The 23,978-nt window shown below is 37.8% G+C and overlaps 1 protein-coding gene across 6 annotated transcripts in view; it reads right to left on the bottom strand.

Moving 5' to 3' along the window:
• LOC150105244 (cyclic AMP-responsive element-binding protein 1-like) overlaps nt 1-23,978 on the bottom strand; it is a 255,041-nt gene that overhangs the window by 177,381 nt on the left and 53,682 nt on the right. For all 6 annotated transcript variants that reach the window (XR_016548472.1, XM_090394639.1, XM_090394644.1 and 3 more), the window contains exon 2: nt 8,944-9,136. Coding sequence is in view for 5 of the 6 variants with exons in the window: in XM_090394639.1 (XP_090250765.1) it covers nt 8,944-9,120 (177 nt within the window). In the remaining variant the exon portion in view is untranslated. The remainder of the gene's footprint in view (nt 1-8,943; nt 9,137-23,978) is intronic.

Here is a 23,978-nt window from a genome sequence, read left to right as displayed (position 1 = left end):
AAAACATGGAAGCATACAAAAATGCAGGTGAAAATTTTAATGAAAGACTTCTGAAATTCTTTAACATGGTTTGGATTTCTGAAAAATCTCAAACTCTTAGGAAAAATGTGCTAGTTATCACATTTATAAAATGGAAATAAAGATGACTGCAATAACTATATGAGAATTGGACTACTAAATGTAGGGTACAAAACAAAAAAAAAAAAAAGGCAGGAATATTAAAAGAGAAACCAAACAGTATTGTAGAGGACAAACTACTAGAACAGAATGGATTCTGAAAAGGTCGATCTTGCATAAACTCAATTTTTTCTCTAAAAATATTAATTTTAAGTAAACAGAAATTCAAAAAGAAACGTGGTCTTCACTGATTATGAAAAATCCAAGAGACAAAAGTTACTTAAAATAATAACCAATCTAAATATTTTCCTTTCTGTCTTTTGAACAGAAAGGAACTGTGTGAGAGAGACAGCTCTTTTCTGAAGGAGTCAGTGGGTCAATGTAGGGAAACTAGAATTATCAGAATGAATGGTAGTAGAGGTGACCCCTTGTGGACATAGTTGCTTGGGAGAAAAGGGAATACATGAAGTAATGCTGAATCCAGTGAAGTCTGGAGGGGATAATTATTATTATTATTATTATTATTATTATTAAGGGTATCTCCATGGAGTCAGTAGACTCATCGCAGGAGACCCAAACTATGAAAACAATATCTATCATATCTCCTGTTGAGTTCATTTACAGACGAAGAACTCACAAATGAGTCAGGCAATGCATTCCACTCATTCACCACCCTCCAGGAGAAAAATCTCATTCTCACACATAGGTATAGAAACAGTGACAATGTCTCGATTCATTATACTAATGCCAGGGGTATCCAGAATAAAGGAGATGAATTGGTGGTGCTGATAGCATCAGCTTGTCTAAAGATTAATGCGATCACTAAGACATGGTTGATGGAATTTGATATATTGACAGCAATAGAATTAGCAGGGCATAGAATTCTTCGACAGGACAGGAAGGGCAAATGCAGTAGTGAGTACTGCTTCTGATAAGTGATGAACTATGTCAACTCAGAGTGGAGGATTTGGAGGGCAATGGCATTAATGGCTTTGAAAGCATATGGTGTGAAGTAGTGGTAGGCAGGAAAGGATATTTAGTGGGGTGTTACTATTCGAGCTAGGGAGCAAAGAGGATGAAGAGAATATGTTTAGGCAGTTGAGCTTGGCAAGTGCAAAAAGAATGATTGTTATGGGATTTTAACTACAGTAGAATAAATTGGGAAGAGGAAACTGCATATAGTAGTAAGGGAATAAAATTTCTGGAACTCTTGAGGGACAACTGTCTTAGGAAACGTGTAGTAAAAGAAACACAAAGTTCAAGTGTTTTAGATTTTGTAATAGCATCAGAAGAGCTGATTATAACTAAGATGGCATCTATGCCCTTGCTAGAGGGAGGGGGGGGAGAGAGAGAGAGAGAGACCACGTGGTTTTGACTTTTGGAAGATGAATATACATGCAGGAGTCTCAAAGAGAAAGGGATGTGCGTGGAATTATTATTATTATCAACACCTGACCTCCATGGAGTCAGAGACTCATCGTGGGAGTTACTCACTATTGCATACAATGTTCATCCAACTGTGCCTTAAACTGATTCAATGTGTCCACATCCACAACACACTCAGGCAATGCATTCCACTCACTAACCACCCTCCATGCAAAGAACCTGCTTCTCACTCCTTTGCTCACACCCTCCTTATACAATTTCCAGCAATGCCTCTTGTTCTACTTCCCTCTCCAATTCTATGAAAAATCTCTTCCATATCTACCTGATAACAACCCCCGACCAGCTTATATGTCTCAATCATATTCCCCCTATTCATGAAGCTGAGCAACTTACATTCTCTCAATCTGTCATTAATACTCCACGTCCCAAAGACCACTGACCAACTTTGTGAATCGTCTCTGGACCCTTTCCAACACATCCTTGTCACCATGAAAACCTGGTGACCAAATCTGTGCACAATAATTCATATGAAGCCCGATCAAAGCCTTATACAATGGCATCATAATCTCTCTATTTCTGCATGTCAGGGTCCTTGCATCATTCCCATTATCAGATGTGAAGTCTTCACAACTTGTGCAGTGTGGACCCTGAATTTCAGTTCCTTGTCCGCCATCACTCCTAGATCGCTCATCTCCTCTACTTCTGTTAAAGTTTCCCCACCAAGTGTATACTTGGCATCCCATCATTACTTACCAAATCTCAAAACCTTACGTTTGGCAACAGTGAACTGATAGTTCCACTTACCTGCCCATTCATGCAATCTATTCAAGTCCTCTTGTAAGGCATTAACATCAGCCTGACTGTGCATTGCTCTCCCCAGTTTTGCATCAAATGCAAACAACTGGATATCACTAGTTAAACCCAACCCAATATCATTAACATACAAATTAAACAACAATGGCCCCAAAGCTGACCCCTGTGGCACACCACTGGTGACCTTTCTCTTTCAAGATACTGCACCCCCCCATATACAACTTTCTGATACCTATCTGACACCCAGTCACTGATCTAACACAGAAGTCTATTATCCAATCCCATCTCTTTCAATTTATTTAAGAGCTTGTCATGTGGCAGTCTATCAAAAGCCTTTGCAAAATCCAAGTATACACCACTGTATATGCATCTCCTCTGTCTAAGGTATTTGTCACCTTGTTATAGTACATAAGTAAGTTAGTGAAACATGATCTCCCCTTAATAAACCCAAGCTGATAACCACAGAGAATACTGCTGTTATCAACCCATTTCTGTATCCTATTTCTCACCAATCTCACCCCAACTTCAGATATACAGACCAGTCTATAATTTGAAGCTACAGCCTTATCACCGCCATTATGCAGTGTAACAATTTTACCCTCCTTCCACTCCCTTGGAACCTGTGCTGTTGCAAAACACTTGTTAAGCAGGCATGCCAATGCTACTGACAGTTCTCTGGAACATTCTCTTAAGATGCATGGTGATATTTCATCAAATTCTATCGCCTTATTAACATCAAGGCAGGTGATTATAATAGTCTTAGATATCAACTTGGGGCAGTTCCAGAGAGGGAGGAATTGAAAGGGTGAGATATCATTAGTGCTTGAGAACATGTGAAGGAATATTTATTAGCAGCAATAGCAAACTATATACTGCAAGTGAAGAAGAGAACACAATTTCGAGTAAAGTGGATGACAGACAATATCAAATGGGAATTGCAGGCAAAAAAGAGGTTATGGAAGAGATATAGAGAGGGGGGGGGTGGATAACAGATACATGAAGAATATATGACTTAGGCCAAGATTGTGACTAGTATGGTAAGGAAGCAAAACTGGAATATGAGAAGAGATTGTCCTTGAGATCTAAAGAAAATCCTAAAGAATTCTTTTGTTATGTGGCCAATATATACTGCAAGTGAAGAAGAGAACACAATTTCGAGTAAAGTGGATGACAGACAATATCAAATGGGAATTGCAGGCAAAAAAGAGGTTATGGAAGAGATATAGAGAGGGGGGGGGGTGGATAACAGATACATGAAGAATATATGACTTAGGCCAAGATTGTGACTAGTATGGTAAGGAAGCAAAACTGGAATATGAGAAGAGATTGTCCTTGAGATCTAAAGAAAATCCTAAAGAATTCTTTTGTTATGTGGCCAATAGGAGCAGAAATGATTGTGGAAGAATGCTATTGTTGGATAAAAATGGGAATGGAGTGATTGATGCAAAGAACATTATTATTATTATTATTATTTGATACCTCCAGGGAGTCCAAAACTAATCAAGGGAAGGCATCTACTATACAACTCTCCGTCTCCACCACCCAACCTCATCCACCAACTCCATCTACCGTCAACCACCACCACTAGTATTTTCACAGATAATCACAATCATTCATGCCCACAGCAGGATTCAAACCTGCAGCCTTTTGGCTGGAGAGCAGATAAGCTAACCACTCAGCCAACCAGGCCGGCATAGAGATGTTCTTCAATGTCTGATTAATTTGGGTAATTCATCCTGGAGAAGTAGGTTTTAATACTAGAGGGACAGGGCATGTTTGAGGTTTAGGTGCAAGAAGAGTGTGTGTGTGTGTGTTTCAAATATTGAATACTCTGGATGTGAATTAAGCAATGGGGCTAGAAGGATTTCATCATGTGTTTTGAGAAAATGTGCTAAAGAACTGACAGCTCAGATGACTGGATTTTCAACAAAAGTCTGATCATGAGAAAGGTGCCCAATGAGTGGAAGCAGGGTAAGATAGTGCCATTGCATAATGGTGGTAGCAGACTGTAAGTGTCAAAATATAGCCCAGTTTGTATTTCATCAGTATTTGGTAAGATTTTGGAAAAACTAGTGATGGATCATTTACAGCATTGGGCCAATGAGGATATGTTATCTTTGAGAATCAGCATGCATTTGTAAAGAGGCATTCTTGTTTTAGTAATACAGTAGCAAGCAAATTAATCTGAACACTCACATTTTAAATAAAAATTTTAATTTTGTAGGAAAATAAGTACAACAATCAAACTTCAACTTTACTTAATAATGCATATGTGCTCCTCTGTTCCTAATAAGTTAATTAATTCACTTAGGCATGGACTCTACCAATGTAGAACACATTTTTCTTATCTCTGCATGTCAAAACCATGTATTAAGTTATCCTTTCTATCACAATAGAAGTTTCCTAGTCTCTTTTTCACTATGGCCCACTTATTTTCAGTGAATTTACCTGGACACTGAAGTAACTGGATATTGTGATATTTGTGGAAATCTTTCACTTTTTTTTGAAGTGTGGCATGAAGCAAGATCTTGTTTGAAGATGGGTTCTTCGTCTTTCTAGATCTGTAGGACCACTCTTTTTATCCAATTTTTTGTATTGGTCACTTTTCATCATACTGTCAACAGGCACAAGTGATCCTGGACTGTCATATGTAAAACAACCCCATAACATCTCAGCCACTGATTTGCAAACATAGGATACTCACTCTCCTTGGACAAAAAAATGACTCTCATCTGAGAATATGATTTTCTTACACTTCTCAACAGTCCAATCTTTGTACACTGGAGCTTCTTTTTCAACATAGCCTTCGTTAATAGTTGTTTATTTTTTGGTCTGTGGGCTGTCTTCCTGCTTCCAACAATCTTTGAGGTACTGTCATGTCAAAAACATTAATCCACTTGCTGACCAGTCTCTATTTAAGTCTACAGCAGACAATCTTGGATTCATTTTACTTTTCCTAACTAGTAAGTGATCTTGAGAACACATTTTTCTTTTCTGTCAGGGGAAAAGCTTCCTTAAACCTCTTTAAAATCACATTAACAGTACCAAACCAACACCACACTCATTGGCAATTTGTCTTTGGGTCATGGATATGTGCTGAGAAAGAGTACATATATTTGAACATTTTCTTGGAGATGTAAGGACCTCCCACAATGAGTCTCTTCACTCCATGGAGACCTGAATAATAATAACAACAATAATAATAATGTATTCATTTTATAGCTACACAAAATGAATAAAACACTACGAATGTCAACTTGTTTATACTAATAAAAATGCACAACACTATTAGTAAACATTGTAGAGACAGTTAAAACACATGGTACTCAAACCAAAATAATGGAACTAAAGTGAAAACCGAAACAAAACTAAAATTATTGTGAATTGAAACAAAAAACCAAACCAGAATCAAAAACTTGCCAAAAATTCCGCATGTATGGATTAATTTATTTGCTACTGTTTGATTGCCTTTTATAATAAAATGACAAGAGCAGTTTGATGAGAGAAAGGCATATTCTGCCTTTTTTTTTTTTTAATTTTACAAAGCCATTTGACAGGGTACCATATAAGCTGATATTTAAGTTGTAGCACATGAGTGTTTAGATGTCAGGTTAGTACCCTAAATTCGGGATTGGCCATCTGATAGGTATCAGACAGTTGTGTATTAGGGGAGAATAGTATCAAGATCAAGGAGGCAGAGGGTTACAAGTAGAGTCCCACAGGGCTCACTACTGGGATCTATATTGTTTAACCTTTATATCAATGACACTGTCAATGGACTGCAGTGGGATATTCAGTTGTTTGCATATAATGTGAAGCTAGGAAGAGTTATTAGTAATAGTGCAGATGTGGTAGCCCTACAATAGGATTTGTAACTTCCAGGGATGACCCTGGAAGTTACAAATCCTCAGATTATAAAAAAAAGAGGATAAACTGGATGGATGGGCAAATAAATGGGAGTATCAGCTTAATTCAGCTATGTCTGTACTCTAGGAAGTAGGGGAGGCATAGGATCTTGGGTGATGATTGATAGAAACCTGAAATTCAGGGAACATATTATGAAGGTGGTGAAGGTAACCCAGAGGATTACTGAAATACTGAGAAGGACGCTAACCTGCAGAGATAAAAGAGTTGTCATTCCATCGTATAAAGCCCTGATTGAACACACCTGGACTATTGTGCTCAAATTTGGTCCCAAGGAATTGAAGGAAATAAATGACCCATGGAAAGAGTGCAGATGTAGTCAACAAATATGGTATCAGGAATGTGCAATGTTAGTTATTAGGACAGGCTGATGGAATGTGGACTGCAGAGTTTGGTTGATAGAAGGAGAGGTGATACGATTGAGACTTTTAAACTGTTGAGAGGTAGGTACAGGATTGACACTGGGGAATTCTTTCATTTTGTGGAACAAGAGGAAGAAGCGAGGACAAGAGATCATCTCTGGAAGTTACAAAAGGAGGCTGTAAGCAAGAGGTTAAGGAGTGGTTTCTTTCCATGGAGGGTGGTTTAACCATGGAATACACTACTTGATACAGTGGCGAGAGCATGAATGGTCAATGGGTTCAACAAGTGGTATAAGAACAAATATCAGAATTGGAAGACATATCAAGGTGAGTACACCCTATCACCTCTGCTTTTTAATATAAATATAAATAAAATTATAACAATCTAGAAACCATATAACCCATTTGGTTACAAATGGTTATATGGTTTCTAGTTACATTTAATGGTTATTTGGTTACATTATTATTTCCAGGTGATCAAATTGCTAAATCAGAAGATTGTCTGCAGAGATTATTATTATTTGACACCTCCAGGGAGTCCAAGACTCATTGAGGGAGGGCACCTACCCTACAACTCTGTCTCCACAACTCAACCTCACCCACCAATTATCCACCAACATCATCTACTGTCCACCACCACACAGACAATCACAATCATCCAAGCCCATGGCGGGATTCAAACCAGCAGCCTTTTGGCTGGAGAGCAAATATGCTAACGACTCGGTCAACCAGGCTGGCAAGTAAAATCAGTAAAATCATTAAATAAAATTTCAGAACAATATAATATGAGAATATCAAAAGTAAAGACAGAAATAATGGCTTTCAAAAGACAAAATCCAATAAGAAGCAAAATAGTAATAGATAATAAAACATTAGAAGTAAAAACTTTCAAATACCTGGGCTGCGACTTATCATATAAAGATGAAAAAGAGGTAGGCATTAAAATATCAAACTCTGTTAAATTAAATGGCATAATAAATAATATATTTAAGTCATTCTTGATACAAAAATACACCAGAATCAGATTATATAAATCATAATATAGAGTATGAGAACAGATTGAGAGAATGTAAGCTGTAGAGCCTCGTGAACAGGAGGGGGGGGGGGGATATGATTGAGACATATAAGCTAATTATGGGTTATCAGATTGACATGGAAGAGATGTTTCATAGAATGGGAGAGAGAGAGAGAGGAGGTAGAACAAGAGGCCATCACTGGAAACCGTATAAGGATAGTGTGAGCAGAGGAGTGAGGAGAGAGGTTCTTTGCATGGAGAGTGGTTGGTGAGTGGAATGCATTGCCTAAGTGTGTGTTGTGAATGTAGACATATTGAATTAGTTTAAAGAATGGTTGGATGAGCATTATGTGCAATAGCATGTATCTCTCATGATGAGTCTCCAAATTTATGAAGGTCAAATGTTAATAATAATAATATACCGTTCTGCCTAAACCAACCTTCTTATGTGGAAGTGACACATGGACTATAAATAAAGAATGAAAAATTGGCTCAACCAGCAGAAATTAAATTTCACAGAAAAACAGCTGGTTTTGACTTGGTCCTGTCACAGACGTGTATTTTAGGTGCCTCCATAGTACAATTGGAACAACAGCAGAACATTGTGCCCTTCAAGTGGAAAAGACCTAGGTTCGATTCTCATTATGATGAGGGTAATCCTTATATGGCCTTTATCAATTGAAGATGAGTTAGTCAATCTCATACAGATGTAGCAGGGCTCTTTCTTCCAGAAACTCGGGTTTCTCATCCAGCATACAGAAAAATCAGCCTTCAGAATACATGCAATTTACAGACAAACAATACTGTTGTTGGTGCTGATGTGCGGTAGATGGCATTAATAGTATTAGTGTCATAGTAGGAATAAAACAAATGAAGAAATTTTACAATCTCTGAATATAAAACCAATTAACCACTATATAAGTAAATATAAACAAAATGGTTAGAACATGTAAATCAAATGCACAATAGCAGACTGCAAAAATACTACATGGATATAAAATAAATGGAAAAAAGAATTGGAAGACCAAGAAAGCAATGTCATGAGACTGGAACAGGCCACTTGACCTAAAATCCATGATAGGAAGAAGATTACTGTTTATTATTACCTTGGGTATTGAGGTAAACCTTTGGCTAGGCATAGTATGACTTTTGCTGTTCTTGCATTAATAAACCAACTAACACTAATAATAAAATTTTATTAATGGATTCACACACATACCACATTTTGTATAGCAAATTTAATTTGAAATATTAAATCGAATTTTAAAATGAAATAATTATATAAAAAAGGGTAAGATATGTAAACTAATACCACCTAATACCCACATGCTTTACTTGAGGTGATGCAAGCACTACTGTTCCATTTGCTCTGACCTGGGCTGTGGATACATTTGTTCTTACAGAGACATCGTTCTGACCACTTGGTGATGAAACTGTCTGCTCTCCAACTGACTGCAACGTAACCACTGATGTTGAAGATTGTTCATCTACTAATGCCTCCATAAAGTGATGCTAAGAGCTGGAGAAAAACAGACCTGCTCACTTGCAAATATATACATAGTCTAGCCCTAAATACTGTTACAACTTGAACAGTACATAAACCTTTAATCTATCAGTAAATTATTTACAGATTTCTGCATTTACAAACCACATGTATAAGTTGCATATAGCAGCACTTAATGTTCGAAATAAAGCACTTAACGTACAACATCCAATGGAAATGATGCCCAAATCTACCTTCTGGCTGGTGATGCTGGGGTGTTGTTTCTTGCAGACTGCCTCTCTCTCTCTCAAGCTCTGACCACTTTTTGAAGTCCAATGGATTCAGATTGGGGCTTCCAGATGGTCAATCAGATGGTGATGTGTGGTTGGACACATTCACCTCCAACCACTGTTGAGTGGTCCTCACCTTGTGTATTGGCTGAGCCCTTTGGAATATCCACTGCAGATGGTCAATCAGATGGTGATGTGTGGTTGGACACATTCACCTCCAACCACTGTTGAGTGGTCCTCACCTTGTGTATTGGCTGAGCCCTTTGGAATATCCACTGCAACAAGGCCCCTTGTTCAGAAGCTGTACCTCAGATTCCAGCACAGTGTCTTGATAACTTTTGGTGGAGGTTTTAACCCCTTTCTTGCAGAAATGTAACTTGAATAACCCTCCCCTGATATGTCACCCCCCACTAAACCATCACTGACATGGAGTGATGACCTCTATGAATCCTCGGTGCTATGGCATGTGCTGTAAATCATTTTGGAAGTTTAACGACTCTTCAATGGTGAAAATCTTCCCATCTGTGAAGAAGATATCTCTGTGTCTATTATTTACGTACTACAAGAGAAGTGCCTTTGCTTTGATCTCCCTCTGCCACATAAATTGTGGTGTTAGGAAGTGTCCAGCGCAATGACGATAAGCTTTTGCTCCCAGGTCATCAGTTAGTATACATGGCATTGTTCTCTGCACAATGTTCATCTCTCACAACATCACTTTCTGCATTCTCACAGAATTACAGAATAGGCATGCCTTCACAGCTCTTACAAGTTGTTACATCCTAATGCAGGAGGTCGACCTGTTCTTTGATGTAATCTTTAAAGGTATCTGTGGCATGACTATAAACAATAAATTACACGATAACCACAGTAATTAACTTTAATGAAATGAAAATTTAATTTCATTAAAATTAATTGCTATGGTTATCATGTAATTTATTGTTTACTGTTCTTTGGTAGTCAATACATTTTCTGTTATAGCAGTTAATAATCTGATACACAAACATCCTACTGATTCCAAGCATTTTTATAACAACAGGTGGCTGCATTCCAACCTTGTGAAGCACTATTACAGTTACATGACGCTCATAATCTTCCCACTGCATGTTAACATCCATACAGCTAGACAACACTCTCTCTATATATATACTGATAAACAGTGAATGTTGGCAGTGATAGCCTGGCCCTGTCACGTTAGTAACAGGGCGAGGCTCGCACAGTTCTGTGGGCAGCATAGGGTTGGGGGATGGAAGGATGGAAATTGTAACAGTATTTATGGCAAGACTGTATAAATGAAGGCAATTACTAAATCACTTTGACATTTAGAGAATACAAAAAACTGTTAACATTCAAGTATCTCCCATGGAGCATGAAGAAATACTTGCATAAAAATAAATATTCACCATTTAGTATCATAAAAAATATCTACTAATTAATCATTCATCAAATAAAGTTAAATAATTTGCCATGAAAGTATTCTATTTGAATACTTATACTCTAAATTATCAGAAGCATTTTATTTTAATAAAAATTCCAGTTTAACCATGTATATGAATATAATAGATTATATATAAATAAAGCCTGTGATTCTGAGGGCAGGGAAGAAATCAGTAGTTTAGAATAATCGGATGTTAGGATGCAAAGAGACGCAAATGCTCATTAAACCCTAAATAACAAACGTCAGAATGATTGTTTATTAGAATTTTTTTGATAAGTAGTGGTTTGTTGTTCAAATAATCATCAAAACCATTATTATCATTTTCCTGATTCCAGTGGAGTCAAAAGACTCATAGTGGGAGATCAACACTAGTGAACACAAAGTCTATCATAAGACTCCTTAAAATCATCCACAGTCTGCATGTCTACCACCCTCTCATGCAATGCATTCCATGCAAAAAAATTACTTCTCACCCTTTTACTCACTGCCTCAACAACTTTTGCAACTTCCAGGGATGGCCCTCTTGACTTTGTTCCTTTTCCTCATTCTATCATAAGAAAAATCTCCTCGGTGTTAAAACCCCTTCAACAGCATAAATATCTCGATTATATTCCACTTTACTATCTATCCACAGAACTCTGCAGTCCACATGCCCTCAGTCTATCCTCATAATCAATGTTGTACAGTCCTGATATCATTTTTCTCATCCATGTCTGCAATCACTCCAAGGTTACTTCATCTCCCCTTTGTATCCTGGTGATAAGATATGAGAAAAGAAATCCAGATGTGGTCTGATCAAAGCTTTATACAATGGGACGAGCATGCTTTTATCTCTGTGGTAAGTGTTCTCCTGAACATTGCCACAATTCTCTGAAATGTCTTCACAACCTTTGCAATATGATCTCAGAACTTGAAATCTCTATCCACAATCACCTCAAGATCCCTTGCATCCTCCAATTCTTACAGTATACCTCCACCAAGTGAGTAAGAGACATCCTATCTGTGGATCCCAAATTTTAAAACTTTATATTTAGTTGCATTAAACTGACATCTCGATGCGTTTGTCAACCCCTCCAGCTTATTCAAATCCTCTCGAAGAGCCAACAGCACTATTACTAATAACCCTTTCAAGCTTTCCATAATCTATAAACAACTGAACATCTCCCTATAGCCATAGGACAATATCATTGACAAAAGCTGAATGGCAATGGTCCAGATCAGACCTACTCCCTCATACTGCTCCCCCCCCCCTCCCGCGCCACATATAGTTCTCTGATATCTATGGGAGAGCCAATCACAAATCATCCAATCCATTAACCTGATATCCATACCCATATGATGAAACTTAAAAATCAACTTGCCATGTAGCACCCTGTCAAATGCCATGGAGAAATCCAAAAAAATGACAGTGTGTGTGTGTGTCTTATCATCATTAACTACTCTTGTTACTCTACTGTAAAAAGTTACCAAGATTACTAAAACAAGAGCACCCTTTAGCAAATCCATGTTAAAGTTCTTATCAATCCTCCAAAAATCTTAACAATCACAGATGAAATACAGCAATCCTCTATTAATGCGTCTCTGATTAGTGCATTTTCAGTTAGCGCATCATTTTTTTTTTTTCTATACCCATAAATGTGCCTCTAAAATTCAATTAGCGTGCCTATATACATCTTAAAAATAAATGTTACAGATTTTTAAAATTTTCTATCTATACATTTTTTATGGCTATTTTAAAAAAATCACTCGCTGGGATGAAATAATTTAGTTACCGATTTAAAATAATTTACAAAGTTATTTTTTAATGGCATACAGGACTACATTATTTCCATGTACACTATGTTCCAAATTTACTGCCAAAATTTATGTTCTCTCGTGCCTCCTTTGCAATTGTTTTACTTACTTTTTTATTTTAAATTTTTTTATTTTATTTTAAAGAATTAGTGAGCAAAAAAGTAGAAGTGTGAAAAAAGATTTGAAAAGTAATCTCACTGGAAGAAAAACTTGAAATAATAAAGAAAAATGAACAAGGTGAGTCCAGAGCAAAGACAGGACAAGAACACAAAATGGGTGAATTAACTATAAGAGCAGCTTTAAGCAAAGCAGCTGAATACAAAGAGAAAGTTTAGGTAAGGCTGCTTCAAGTTCATCATGCCGCAGATCACTTGAAATCAAAGTATTATGATGATTGAATTAGAAAGATTTCTTTCTGCATGGATCAAAAATTGTAACCAAAAATGGATCTTGTTAAGCACTAACCTTATATCAAAAGCATTAAGTCTCTTTGCAGCCATTTGGAAGCATTCTTTCACATTGTGAAAATGATTTTAGAGGCTTTTCGAATGAAATGGATAATGTCGTGAGGAAATTGCCACCATCAGGCATGAACTGGGTTTTGATGAAATTGACAATGATTAAATCTCATTCTGAGGAAGTGAGTGATTCTGACCTGCTAAATTTAGATACACAACAGGAAGATCCTGAAGAATATAAATTAAACCACTGACAGTCAGCCAAAAGAGATTTCATAGAAATAATTAGAAAATACTTTTCGTACAATTGAAGTTTTTAAGCAGCAATGCTTAGAGACTGATCTTGATGAAGAGAGAAGCAGTAAAATTTGAAGAAATGTAGAAGAGGCAATACCGTCAAACCATCAGTTGTATGAAAAAAAAGAAACAGTGCTCACCAAACTACATTAGCTCAATTCTTTGTTAAGAAGTAGAATAATAAATTTATATTCTGAATATGTTTTTTTGTCTTTCAGCTTCATGGTTTTCCTTTAACTAGATCCTGAGACATACCTCTAATTCTTTTGTTAAAAAAAAATTAAGGGTCAAAAAAGAAATTTCAAGAACAAATTTTAGTGTTTCCCATTGATTATTATTTTCGATTAATACGCCCATTTTAAAAAACGCGTTAGGTGCATTAATAGAGGGATTGCTGTACAAACAATCCCTCTATTAATGCACCTATCTACCAGCCCACTTATTATTATTATTATTATCTGACACCTCCAGGGCGTCCCCAAAGACTCATCAAGGGAGAGTGTGCCAACAACATCGAATGATTGGTCCCCTTCCAACTACTAACCGCGCTCAAACTTACTTAACTGAGCCATTAGTAGCAGAGGCTCTACCAATCAACCAACCTTTGCCAGCAATGCAATGGTATTATTTTACCCTCCTACTCTCTAAGGACCTACCCCCCTGAATGACTTTCATTAACATTTCTGAATTACTTAGAGAATTAATTAGAGGGATTGAGAGAGAGTTATGGGAATGGCAGAAAATGAGAGAATAGGAACAATATAAGAGAGGGAATGAGGGAGAGTTATGGGAGTGATAGAAGAGGAGAGAATGATGCAACAGTAAAAGAGAGGTAATGAGAGAGAGTTGTATAAATGATAGAAGAGGAGAGGTGAGAATAGAATAAGTGGAAGAGAGGGAATGAGTGTCAGATATAGGAATGATAGAAGAGGAAAGAATGGAAACAGCCGGAGAGAAGGAATGCAAGGGAGCCCAGGGACTAGGGATAGAGTGATGTCAGGAAGGCAAGTAAGTAGGGGAGCCACAGAGAGCAACTGTTACAAGAGGGAGAGTGAGGGATACATGTGAGCAATCGAGGAATATGGTGGTAAGAGGTGTAATGCATGGGGACTCAATGATCCGTGGTGTTCAAGATAGGATGCATGAGGAGTGTTTGCCAGGAGAAACGATAGAAAGTGTGGATATGGCAATTAAGAGAGGTGAAAGGGTGGATGAGATATCTGTGATTGTGGGAACAAATGACTTGAGTGGTGGTGTAAATAGGGCAGCGAGAGATACGAGATTCTTGCTTGAGGCTGTACGAAAGAAGAATGGAAAGATAGTGTGTGTGTGTGTTGTAAAGGTATGATAATGTTGAGCTGAGCAGAAGAGCAGTGATATTGAATGGCATAATAGCGAGAATGTATCAGAAGAGAAGATTTGAATATGTGGATGCTTGGAGTGTGTTTGAGAGCAGAGAGGAATTGAATGCGAGAGACCGCCTGAATTTGAATGAGGAAGGACGTAGGCATCTGGAGAGATTGCTGTTCTAAATGAGTCAGTGTGTCCCAGTGTGGATGGTAGCAGGAGTGGCCTCTTGTGGGAATGGGTACTTGGGAGAAGGGGGACGACATCAGGTAACACTGAGTCCAGTGGAGTCTAGAGGGGATAACGCTGGGTATAGAAACAATGGCATTTTTATGCTTTATACCAATGCCAGGAGTATTTGGAATAAGGGAGAGGAATTGGTGGCACTGATAGCATCACCCCGGCCAAAGATTATTGGGATCACTGAGACGTGGTTGACAGAAGAGGATGTAATAACAGGAATAGAAGTTGCTGGGTAGAGCATTTTTTGGCAGAATAGGAAGGGAAAGCGTGGTGGTGGTGGTGGAGTAGTGCTTTGATAAGTGACCACCTATGTCCTCTAAGAGTGGAGGCTTTGGAAGGCTGTGACACTAATGATTTTGAAAGCATATGATGTGAAGTGGAGGTGGACAAGACAGGATATTTAGTGGGGTGTTGCTACAGGCCAAGGAGCACAGAGGGTGGGGACAGGAGATGTTGAAACCGTTGAGCATGGCAAGTGCAAGAAGAATGATTGTTATGGGAGATTTTAACTACAGTAGTATAGATTAGGGAAAGGAAGATGCATGTAACAATAAGGGAATGGAATTCCTAGAATTCTTGAGGGACAAAAGTCTTAGGCAACATGTAACAGGGGGAACAAGAGGTTCAAGAGTTTTGGATTTGGTTATAGCATCAGAAGAGCTGATAATAACTGAGATGACATCTCTCCCACCAGTTGGAGAGAGTGACCATATGGTTTTGACTTGGAAAATGAATAGATATGCAAGAGTATCAAAGCGATGGGAACGTATGTGGAATTATAAAGCAAGTGATTATAATAGTCTTAGATGTCAACTTGGGGAAGTTTCGTGGAGGGAGGAATTGGAAGGCCGGGATATCATTAGTACTTGGGAAATCGTGAAGGAATATTTGTTAGCAGCAATGGTAAGCTGTATTCTACGAGTGAAGAAGAGGACACATTTTAGAGTAAAGTGGATGACAAACAATATTAAACAGGAGCTACATGCAAAAAAGAGGCTATGGAAGAGATATAAAGAGACAGGTGAAGAGAAGATGCATGAAGAATATAAGACAAAGGCTAGAAGAGTGACTAGTGTGGTAAGAAAGGCGAAACTGGAATATGAGAAAAGATTGGTGCTTAGATCCAAGGACTGTGGAAGAAGGAAATTGTGGGATAAAAATGGGAGTAGAGTGACTGATGCAGAGCACATAGTGGAACTGTTCAATGAACACTTTATTGGAGTATTTCATCCTGCAGGAGTCAATCTGAATACTAGAGGGAATAATAGAGCAGGTTCCAGATTTAGAGGTGCAAGGGGGGGGGGGGTGTTCCACATACTGAATACTCTGGATATTAGTAAAGGTGTGGGACTGGATGGTATTTCACCATGGGTTTTGAGAGAATGTGCGAAGGAACTGACAGTGCCCTTAACCTGGCTTTTCAATGAAAGTCTGGAGTGCCTAATTATAGGCCAGTTTGTGTGTCATCAGTAGTTAGTAAGATCTTTGGGAAAGTAGTAAGGGACCATATACAGCAATGGGTAGATGAGGGTAATGTTATCAGTGAGAGTCATCATGGATTTGTGAAGGGGCGCTCTTGTTTTTGCAATATGCTAGTCTTTTATGATAAAGTTACAAGAGCATTAGATGAGGGAAAGGCATATACTGCCATTTTCCTAGACTTAGCAAAGGCATTTGACACGGTGTCACATGATAAGCTGATATTCAAGTTGCAGCACATGGGTCTGGATGTCAGATTGGTCAACTGGATTCAGTATTGGCTGTCCGATAGGTATCAGAGAGTTGTGTATGGCAGAGCAATATCGAAGAGGCAGAAGGTTATAAGTGGGGTTCCACAGGGCTCAGTACTGGGACCTATATTGTTTAACCATTATATCAATGACATTGTCGTGGATTGCAAGGTGATATTCGGTTGTTTGGGGATGATGCGAAGCTGGGAAGGGTTATTAGTAATGTGTTAAGGAAGGCAAAACTGGAATATGAGAAAAGATTGGCCCTTAGATCCAAGGACTGCGGAAGAAGGACATTGTGGGATAAAAATGGGAATAGAGTGACTGATGCAGAGCACATAGTGGAACTGAAATACTCCAAGGATGACATACTCCAATAAAGTGTTCAATGAACACTTTATTGGAGTATTTCATCCTGCAGGAGTCAATCTAAATACTAGAGGGAATAATAGAGCAGGTTCCAGATTTAGAGGTGCAGGGAGGAGGGAGAGTGTGTTCCACATACCGAATACTCTGGATGTTAGTAAAGGTGTGGGACTGGATGGTATTTCACCACGGGTTTTGAGAGAATGTGCGAAGGAACTGACAGTGCTCTTGACCTGGCTTTTCAATGAAAGTCTAGAGTGCCTAATTATAGGCCAGTTTGTGTGTCATCAGTAGTTAGTACGATCTTTGATAAAGTAGTAAGGAAACATATACAGCATTGGGTAGATGAGGGTAATGTTATCAGTGAGAGTCGTCATGGATTTGTGAAGGGACGCTCTTGTTTTAGCAATATGCTAGCCTTTTATGATAAAGTTACAAGAGCATTAGATGAGGGAAAGGCATATACTACCATTTTCCTAGACTTAGCAAAGGCATTTGACAGGGTACCACATGATAAGCTGATATTCAAGTTGCAGCACATGGGTCTGCATGTCAGATTGGTGTCAACTGGATTCAGTATTGGCTGTCCGATAGGTATCAGAGAGTTGTGTAAGGCAGAGCAATATCGAAGAGGCAGAAGGTTACAAGTGGCGTTCCACAGGGCTCAGTACTGGAACCTATATTGTTTAACCATTATATCAATGACATTGTCCGTGGATTGCAAGGGGATATTCTGTTGTTTGGGGATGATGCGAAGCTGGGGAGGGTTATTAGTAACAGTGCAGATGTGGTAGCCCTGCAAGAGGATTTGAATAAGCTAGATAGATGGGCAAATGAATGGGGGTTTCCGTTTAATGCAGCAAAATGTAAGGTCTTGAGGTTTGGGACACATTGATGGGACGCTGCATACTCTATGGGAGGAGTTAAAGTGGAGGAAGTAGGAGAGACTAGAGATCTGGGTTTGATGATTGATAGAAACCTGAAATTTAGGGGACATATTGCAAAGATAATGAAGGTAATGCAGAGGATTGCTGCAATAATAAGAAGGACACTGACCTGCAGAGATAAAATGGTTATCATTCCATTGTATAAGACTCTGATCAGACCACACTTATACTATTGTTCTCCGATTTGGTCCCCAGGATTTGAAGGGGAAAAATTAACTGTGGAGAGGGTGCAGAGGCAGATAACAAAGATGGCTTCAGGACTGTACAATGATAGTTATGAGGATCGGGTGAGGGAATGTGGAGACTGCAGAGTTTGGTGAATAGAAGGAGGAGAGGTGATATGATTAAGACTTTTAAACTGTTGAGAGGTGGTTACAGGGGAGTTGACACTGGGGAGTTCTTTCGCTTGGTTGAACAGCAAGATGGAGTGATGACAAGGAGCCATCCCTGGAAGTTACGAAATCACTCCTCACCCTCTTGCTCACAGTTACGAAATGAAACTGTGAGCAAGAGGGTGAGGAGTGGTTTCTTTGCATGGAGGGTAGTTGAACCATGGAATGCATTGCCTGATGGAGCGGTGAGAGCAAGAACGGTCAATGCGTTTAAGGAGTGGTATGATAGACTTTGATAAATGTATCATACCACTTTTTGATGAGTCTTGATAGACTTGTGTTTCTTAGAAAGGACCTCCCATGAGGAGTCTTTTGACTCCATGGAGGCCTGAATTTTTTTATTTTTTTTAACATTTTATTATTTATCAGATAAATTACATACATTATATGAACACAATTATGCATAACAAATACTTTCTCGTACATAAAGTTTTTTTTAAATAATAATAATAACTGTTTACAATGTATATTATTATAATATTCATCATCATCATCATCAAATTCCTGCCATGTACCCTCAAGGGGTGTACAGGATATGACAGTACTACATGAAAAAATTACATCATTACTAACTTCCTATCTACAATTTTCCTCCAAATCAGTCTGTTACTTGTCAAGACTCCAACATTATCAGATCTTATATTTCTATCGTCTAAGGCACTTTGTACTGTATCAATCCACCTATATCTTGGTCTTCCTCTGGGTCGTTTTCCTGCCAACCTGGCAGAGAACACTTGTTTTGCTAATCTTTCCTCTCCCATTCTATTTAAGTGACAATACCACCTGAGATTAGCTCTGCTAACGCATTCCTGGATGCTGACAATGTCAAGTTCTTTCCTAATATCCTCATTTTTAATATGATATTGCCATTGATGCCATCTGTTCACGCCTCTAATCTTTCTCAGGACTCTCGTATCTGCGGTCTCTAGTCTTTGGTCAAGTGTTTTACTTCTGACCCAGCTCTCAGATCCATAAGTTAAAATTGGTTTGAACACAGTCTTGTATACAGCTAATTTAGTGTTCCGACTAATTTCTTTCTTATTCCATATGAATTTATTCAATTGACTTCCCACCATACCAGCTTTGCTGATTCTGTTGTCTATTTCTATATTTAGTTTACCATCTTCAGTAAAAATTGTGCCTAAGTAGCTGAAGTGTTTTACTTGTTCCACAGGTTCTCCATTCACAACACAGTTGACATTTTCAATGATTCTGCCTATTTTCATTGTCTTTGTCTTTTTATTGCTGACCTTCATACCATATCTATTACAACAGCTATTCAATTTAGTCAGAGAATCTTGCAGACTTGTAGCGGATTTATTTAGAAGTATAACATCATCCGCATAAAGCAAAGAGCTGACATTAACATCTCCTATTTTGATATCAGGTTTAATACCACATTCCTTCATAATGTGATCCATATAGATAATGAATAACAGAGGGGATAATGTACATCCTTGTCTCACACCAGATTTAACATTAAACCATCTTCCTGTACTTCCTTCAATTCTAACTGCTGACTCACAACTCAAATAAAGACTAAGTATTGCTTGATATAATGCCCCATTGACACCATATAACTGCAGCGTATTGAATAGCTTCTCTCTTGGCACCTTGTCATATGCCTTTTCCAAATCGACAAAACTTAAATACAGATCTTTGTTATATTCCCATGCTTTCTCGACTATTTGTCATAAAGTGAAGATCTGATCCTGACAGCCTCTATTTGGCCTGAATCCAGCTTGTTCTTCACCAAGCTTTTCTTCCACAATTCTTCTCAACCGTTTCTCAAGTATACTTGCATAGATCTTGCCAGGAACACTCAGTAGGGAAATACCTCTGTAATTCTCACAATTCAGTTTTATTTCCCTTTTTATATATGGGTACTATGAGAGCTCTACTCCAATCATCGGGAATTCGTCCCTCTGTCCAGGCTTTCTGAACTATGCAGTGCAGCCACTGTAAGACTCTTATACCACCATACTTCAGCATTTCTGGTCGAATATCATCTACTCCTGCTGCCTTTCCACATTTCAAGCCTTTGATGGCTTTTTCTACTTCAAGTATGGATATGTATTCCTGACTGCATGCCTGGTCAGTGTTTTTTATCACTGTGCTGTCATCACTGCTTGTTTCATTTAGCAGTTTTTCAAAGTAATTACTCCATACTTCAAGGATATCTTTTTCTCCTGTTTTCATTTCACCTTTATCATCTCTAATTCCTTTTACAGCACTCTTTCCTCCATTCCTAAGCTTCTTCAACAACCTCCAGAATATTTTGCCACCTTCTTGATATTTATTTTCTATATTCTTGCCAAAGTCCTCCCATGACTTTTGCTTAGCTAGTTTTACACACTGTTTAGCTTTCTTACATTTGTCTCTGTATTCTGTAAGAGTAAAAGCTGACTTATTTGCCAGGAACTTTTGATATGCTTTCTTCTTTTCCTTCACTGCCTCTTTAACTTCCTGTGTCCACCAGGGAGTTCTGATTTTTTTATCCTTGCACACAACCTCACCACATGCCTCTCTGGCAGAATCAATCAATGTTTCCTTCAGAGTTTGCCACTGAATCTCCAAGGTTTGATTCCTGTTCTCAAACTCTTTCATTTTCTTTTCAATAATATTTCTGTATTTTAGTCTACAGTTCACATCTGAGAGCTGCTCAACTTTTATTCGCTTTAAAACTTTCTTACATGTTATTCTTTTCAATATGAAATTCAATTTTATCCTGCTCAATACTAAATAGTGATCACTTCCAATTTCAAATCCTCTGTACACTCTGGTGTCCTGCACCAGGGAGAAAACATCACTATCAACAATAACATAGTCAATGAGACTTTTCTTATTCCTAGCCTCTTCTCTCCATGTGAATTTGTGCACATTTTTATGTTGGAACATGGTGTTAGTAATAACCAGTCCATGTCCTGAGCAGAAATCCAACAGATATTTGCCATTATTATTAGCTTTGCTCTTTTCTCCAAATTTTCCCAAAATATTTTTGTATGTCTCACAATCATTTCCTACTCTACTATTTAGATCCCCAACAAGGACCAACTTTTCCTTTTTCATTGTGTCAGTTGCTTTTTCTAAAGCCTCAAAAAATTCCTCCACTTCTACCTTAGTAGAACCTTCTGTGGGACCATAGGCACAAATAAGTCTCATTGTCCAGTTCCCCATTCTCATATTTGCCCACATTACTCTACTTGAGACTGACTGCCATTCAAGAAGATTAGCCTCGTATTTTGTGTTGAATACTATGGCTACTCCTTCTTTTCCTTGATTGTCATTGCCTGAATATAACATTTTGTATTTATTGCTCAGAAAGATCTCACCAGTTTTGGTCTTTTTTGTTTCAGTCACCCCTATTATGTCGATCTGGTACTTATCTAATTCCTCAGCTAGCTCCATTTCTTTGCCATTCAGGCTTCTTACGTTGATAGTACCGATCTTTAACTCTGGTGATGTTGAGTTGGGGTTTGTTTTCAGATTTGTTCTATAATATTCATAATGATGATTATTATAGATGTTTCCTTGCAATTTTACACTCTATAATCACTCTATATTGCATACTTTTGTTACAGTTATTACATACATTTGATTACATATGATACATTACTTACATACATTTGTTTACATACATTACATAGATTGGTTTACATGTGATACGTACATTACATGCATTTGGTTACATATGATACATCTTGGATGAGAATTCCTTTCTCTGCTTTCATCCTTGAAGCTTATATGTAAGCTTATCTGAGGATGAGCTCAATAATAATAATACATGCTCCTTAGTTACTAGAAATCGCACGCTGTTGACTGATAATTGTACCATGTAATAGTCAGTACATAATATCTTATATATTATTACAAATACTTAATGGTCATTAAAGTACTAACTTGGTTTATCATGTGAACACCTATGCAATCTTGTTAAACAAACAATATGTAATAAATTACTAATTATATGAACAGCCAAAGGCTTCAATTCGGAGACATGAACTTATTTACATGAGCTTGCTCCTTCCTTACTATGAGTTGCCTCAGTTTGCACTACCAAATGGGTCAGGTGTTGCACTATCCAGGTATTTGCTTATGCTTGGAATCGTCGAACTTTATATAATTTCTATATTCAGCATGAAACTCTTTGAGTTTCTTATTCGGCTAAGAAACAATATGGGATGTAATATCCCTTAACTTAAATATGTAATAAGTAAAAAATGAAATGTGTGCTTTTTCCTTTTTGCTTCTTTTTTTTTTTATTACCTGGATAGTGCAAAAACTATCTTTTTGGATACTTTAGGGAATTATGTGTATGAATGATAAATATAGAAACAGTATGCAAATATATACAATTTTTTTTATTATTTTAAACAGTTTTACAGTTGTCTATTTCATATTAGATTCAGTTCCACATAATGATGGCAGAGTCTGTTTTGAAACGATCAGGTTAATTTCCTGTCATAATACAAGACAGACATTTATAATAACTTTTTTTAATTAAAGGTGTTATCTGTTCTCATACACAAGTGGAAGGATTTTTATCCCCTAGAAATTCCGGCTTTTCATCTTACCTAATATAACACCAGCCAGAGAACATGCCTAAGCTACATATGTGATACTTTCCTTATAGTAGCCATACCTGCCTCTTAGCATAATCTAACTAAACAACTAAGGCTGGTGGTGAAGCAGAAGCTTTGATCCACTGATATGTAATACACACCACTCTCAATCTCCAATGAAAAAACTTATTGCAACTATTGAGAATATAGTAAGAATGTGGTAATATGCTATTTTGCTACTTGATCTATGAGAAACTTCTGACATCAGGATATCACTGACTATCTTGATTACCAGTCATCACTTCAGTAAAGGTTAAGTAAGTCACAGTTCTGGAAAATGACTTACTATAATCTCTGACATTATATAGCCGGCCTGATTGTCTGTATGGTTAGTGTAACTGCTCTCCAGCCAAAAGGATGCGGGTTCGAATCCCACCGTGAGTATGGATGTTTGTGATTGTCTGGGAAAACACTAGTCGTGGTGGTGGGCAATAGATGACATTGGTGCAGATGATGATAGTAGTTGCGGTTCGTTGTAGTTAGTAAATTGAGTGGTGAAGGATGAGAGTAGGTGCCCTCCCTCGATGAGTCTTTGGACTCCCTGAAGGTGCCACATAATAATAATAATATAATATTAAATAGCCCAGTTAATGGCATAGTCAGTTCCATAATACATTCCCTTAAAACACGTGGTGAAATTCCACGTGTTTTAAGGGAAAAATTCCATCTAGTGCCCTTGCCTTATTGACATGTAGTGTACTCGTATCTAGAATGAATTCACTTCTAACACTTCACCATTCATTATCCCTGTAGTACCAGGATGGAAAACTCTAATAAAGTGACCATTAAATAGCTCAACTAAGTCATCTGATTTGAACACCTGATTTCATCTCCACCTAGCAAGATAACTTCTACTATCATTTTCCCTTGCAAACAAACTCCTTGGGATCCTCCTTGATTACAGAGCCAGTACTGTCTCATATTCTATTTTTTTTTCTCTATATACAATACACTAGT

The sequence above is a fragment of the Typopeltis vanoorti genome, chromosome 6 (genome assembly GCF_054136105.1).
Source record: "Typopeltis vanoorti isolate ZY-2024b chromosome 6, IOZ_Tvanoo_1.0, whole genome shotgun sequence".
In the NCBI taxonomy this organism is placed as follows: domain Eukaryota; kingdom Metazoa; phylum Arthropoda; class Arachnida; order Uropygi; family Thelyphonidae; genus Typopeltis; species Typopeltis vanoorti.
This window is presented reverse-complemented; position numbering and strand designations above follow the sequence as displayed.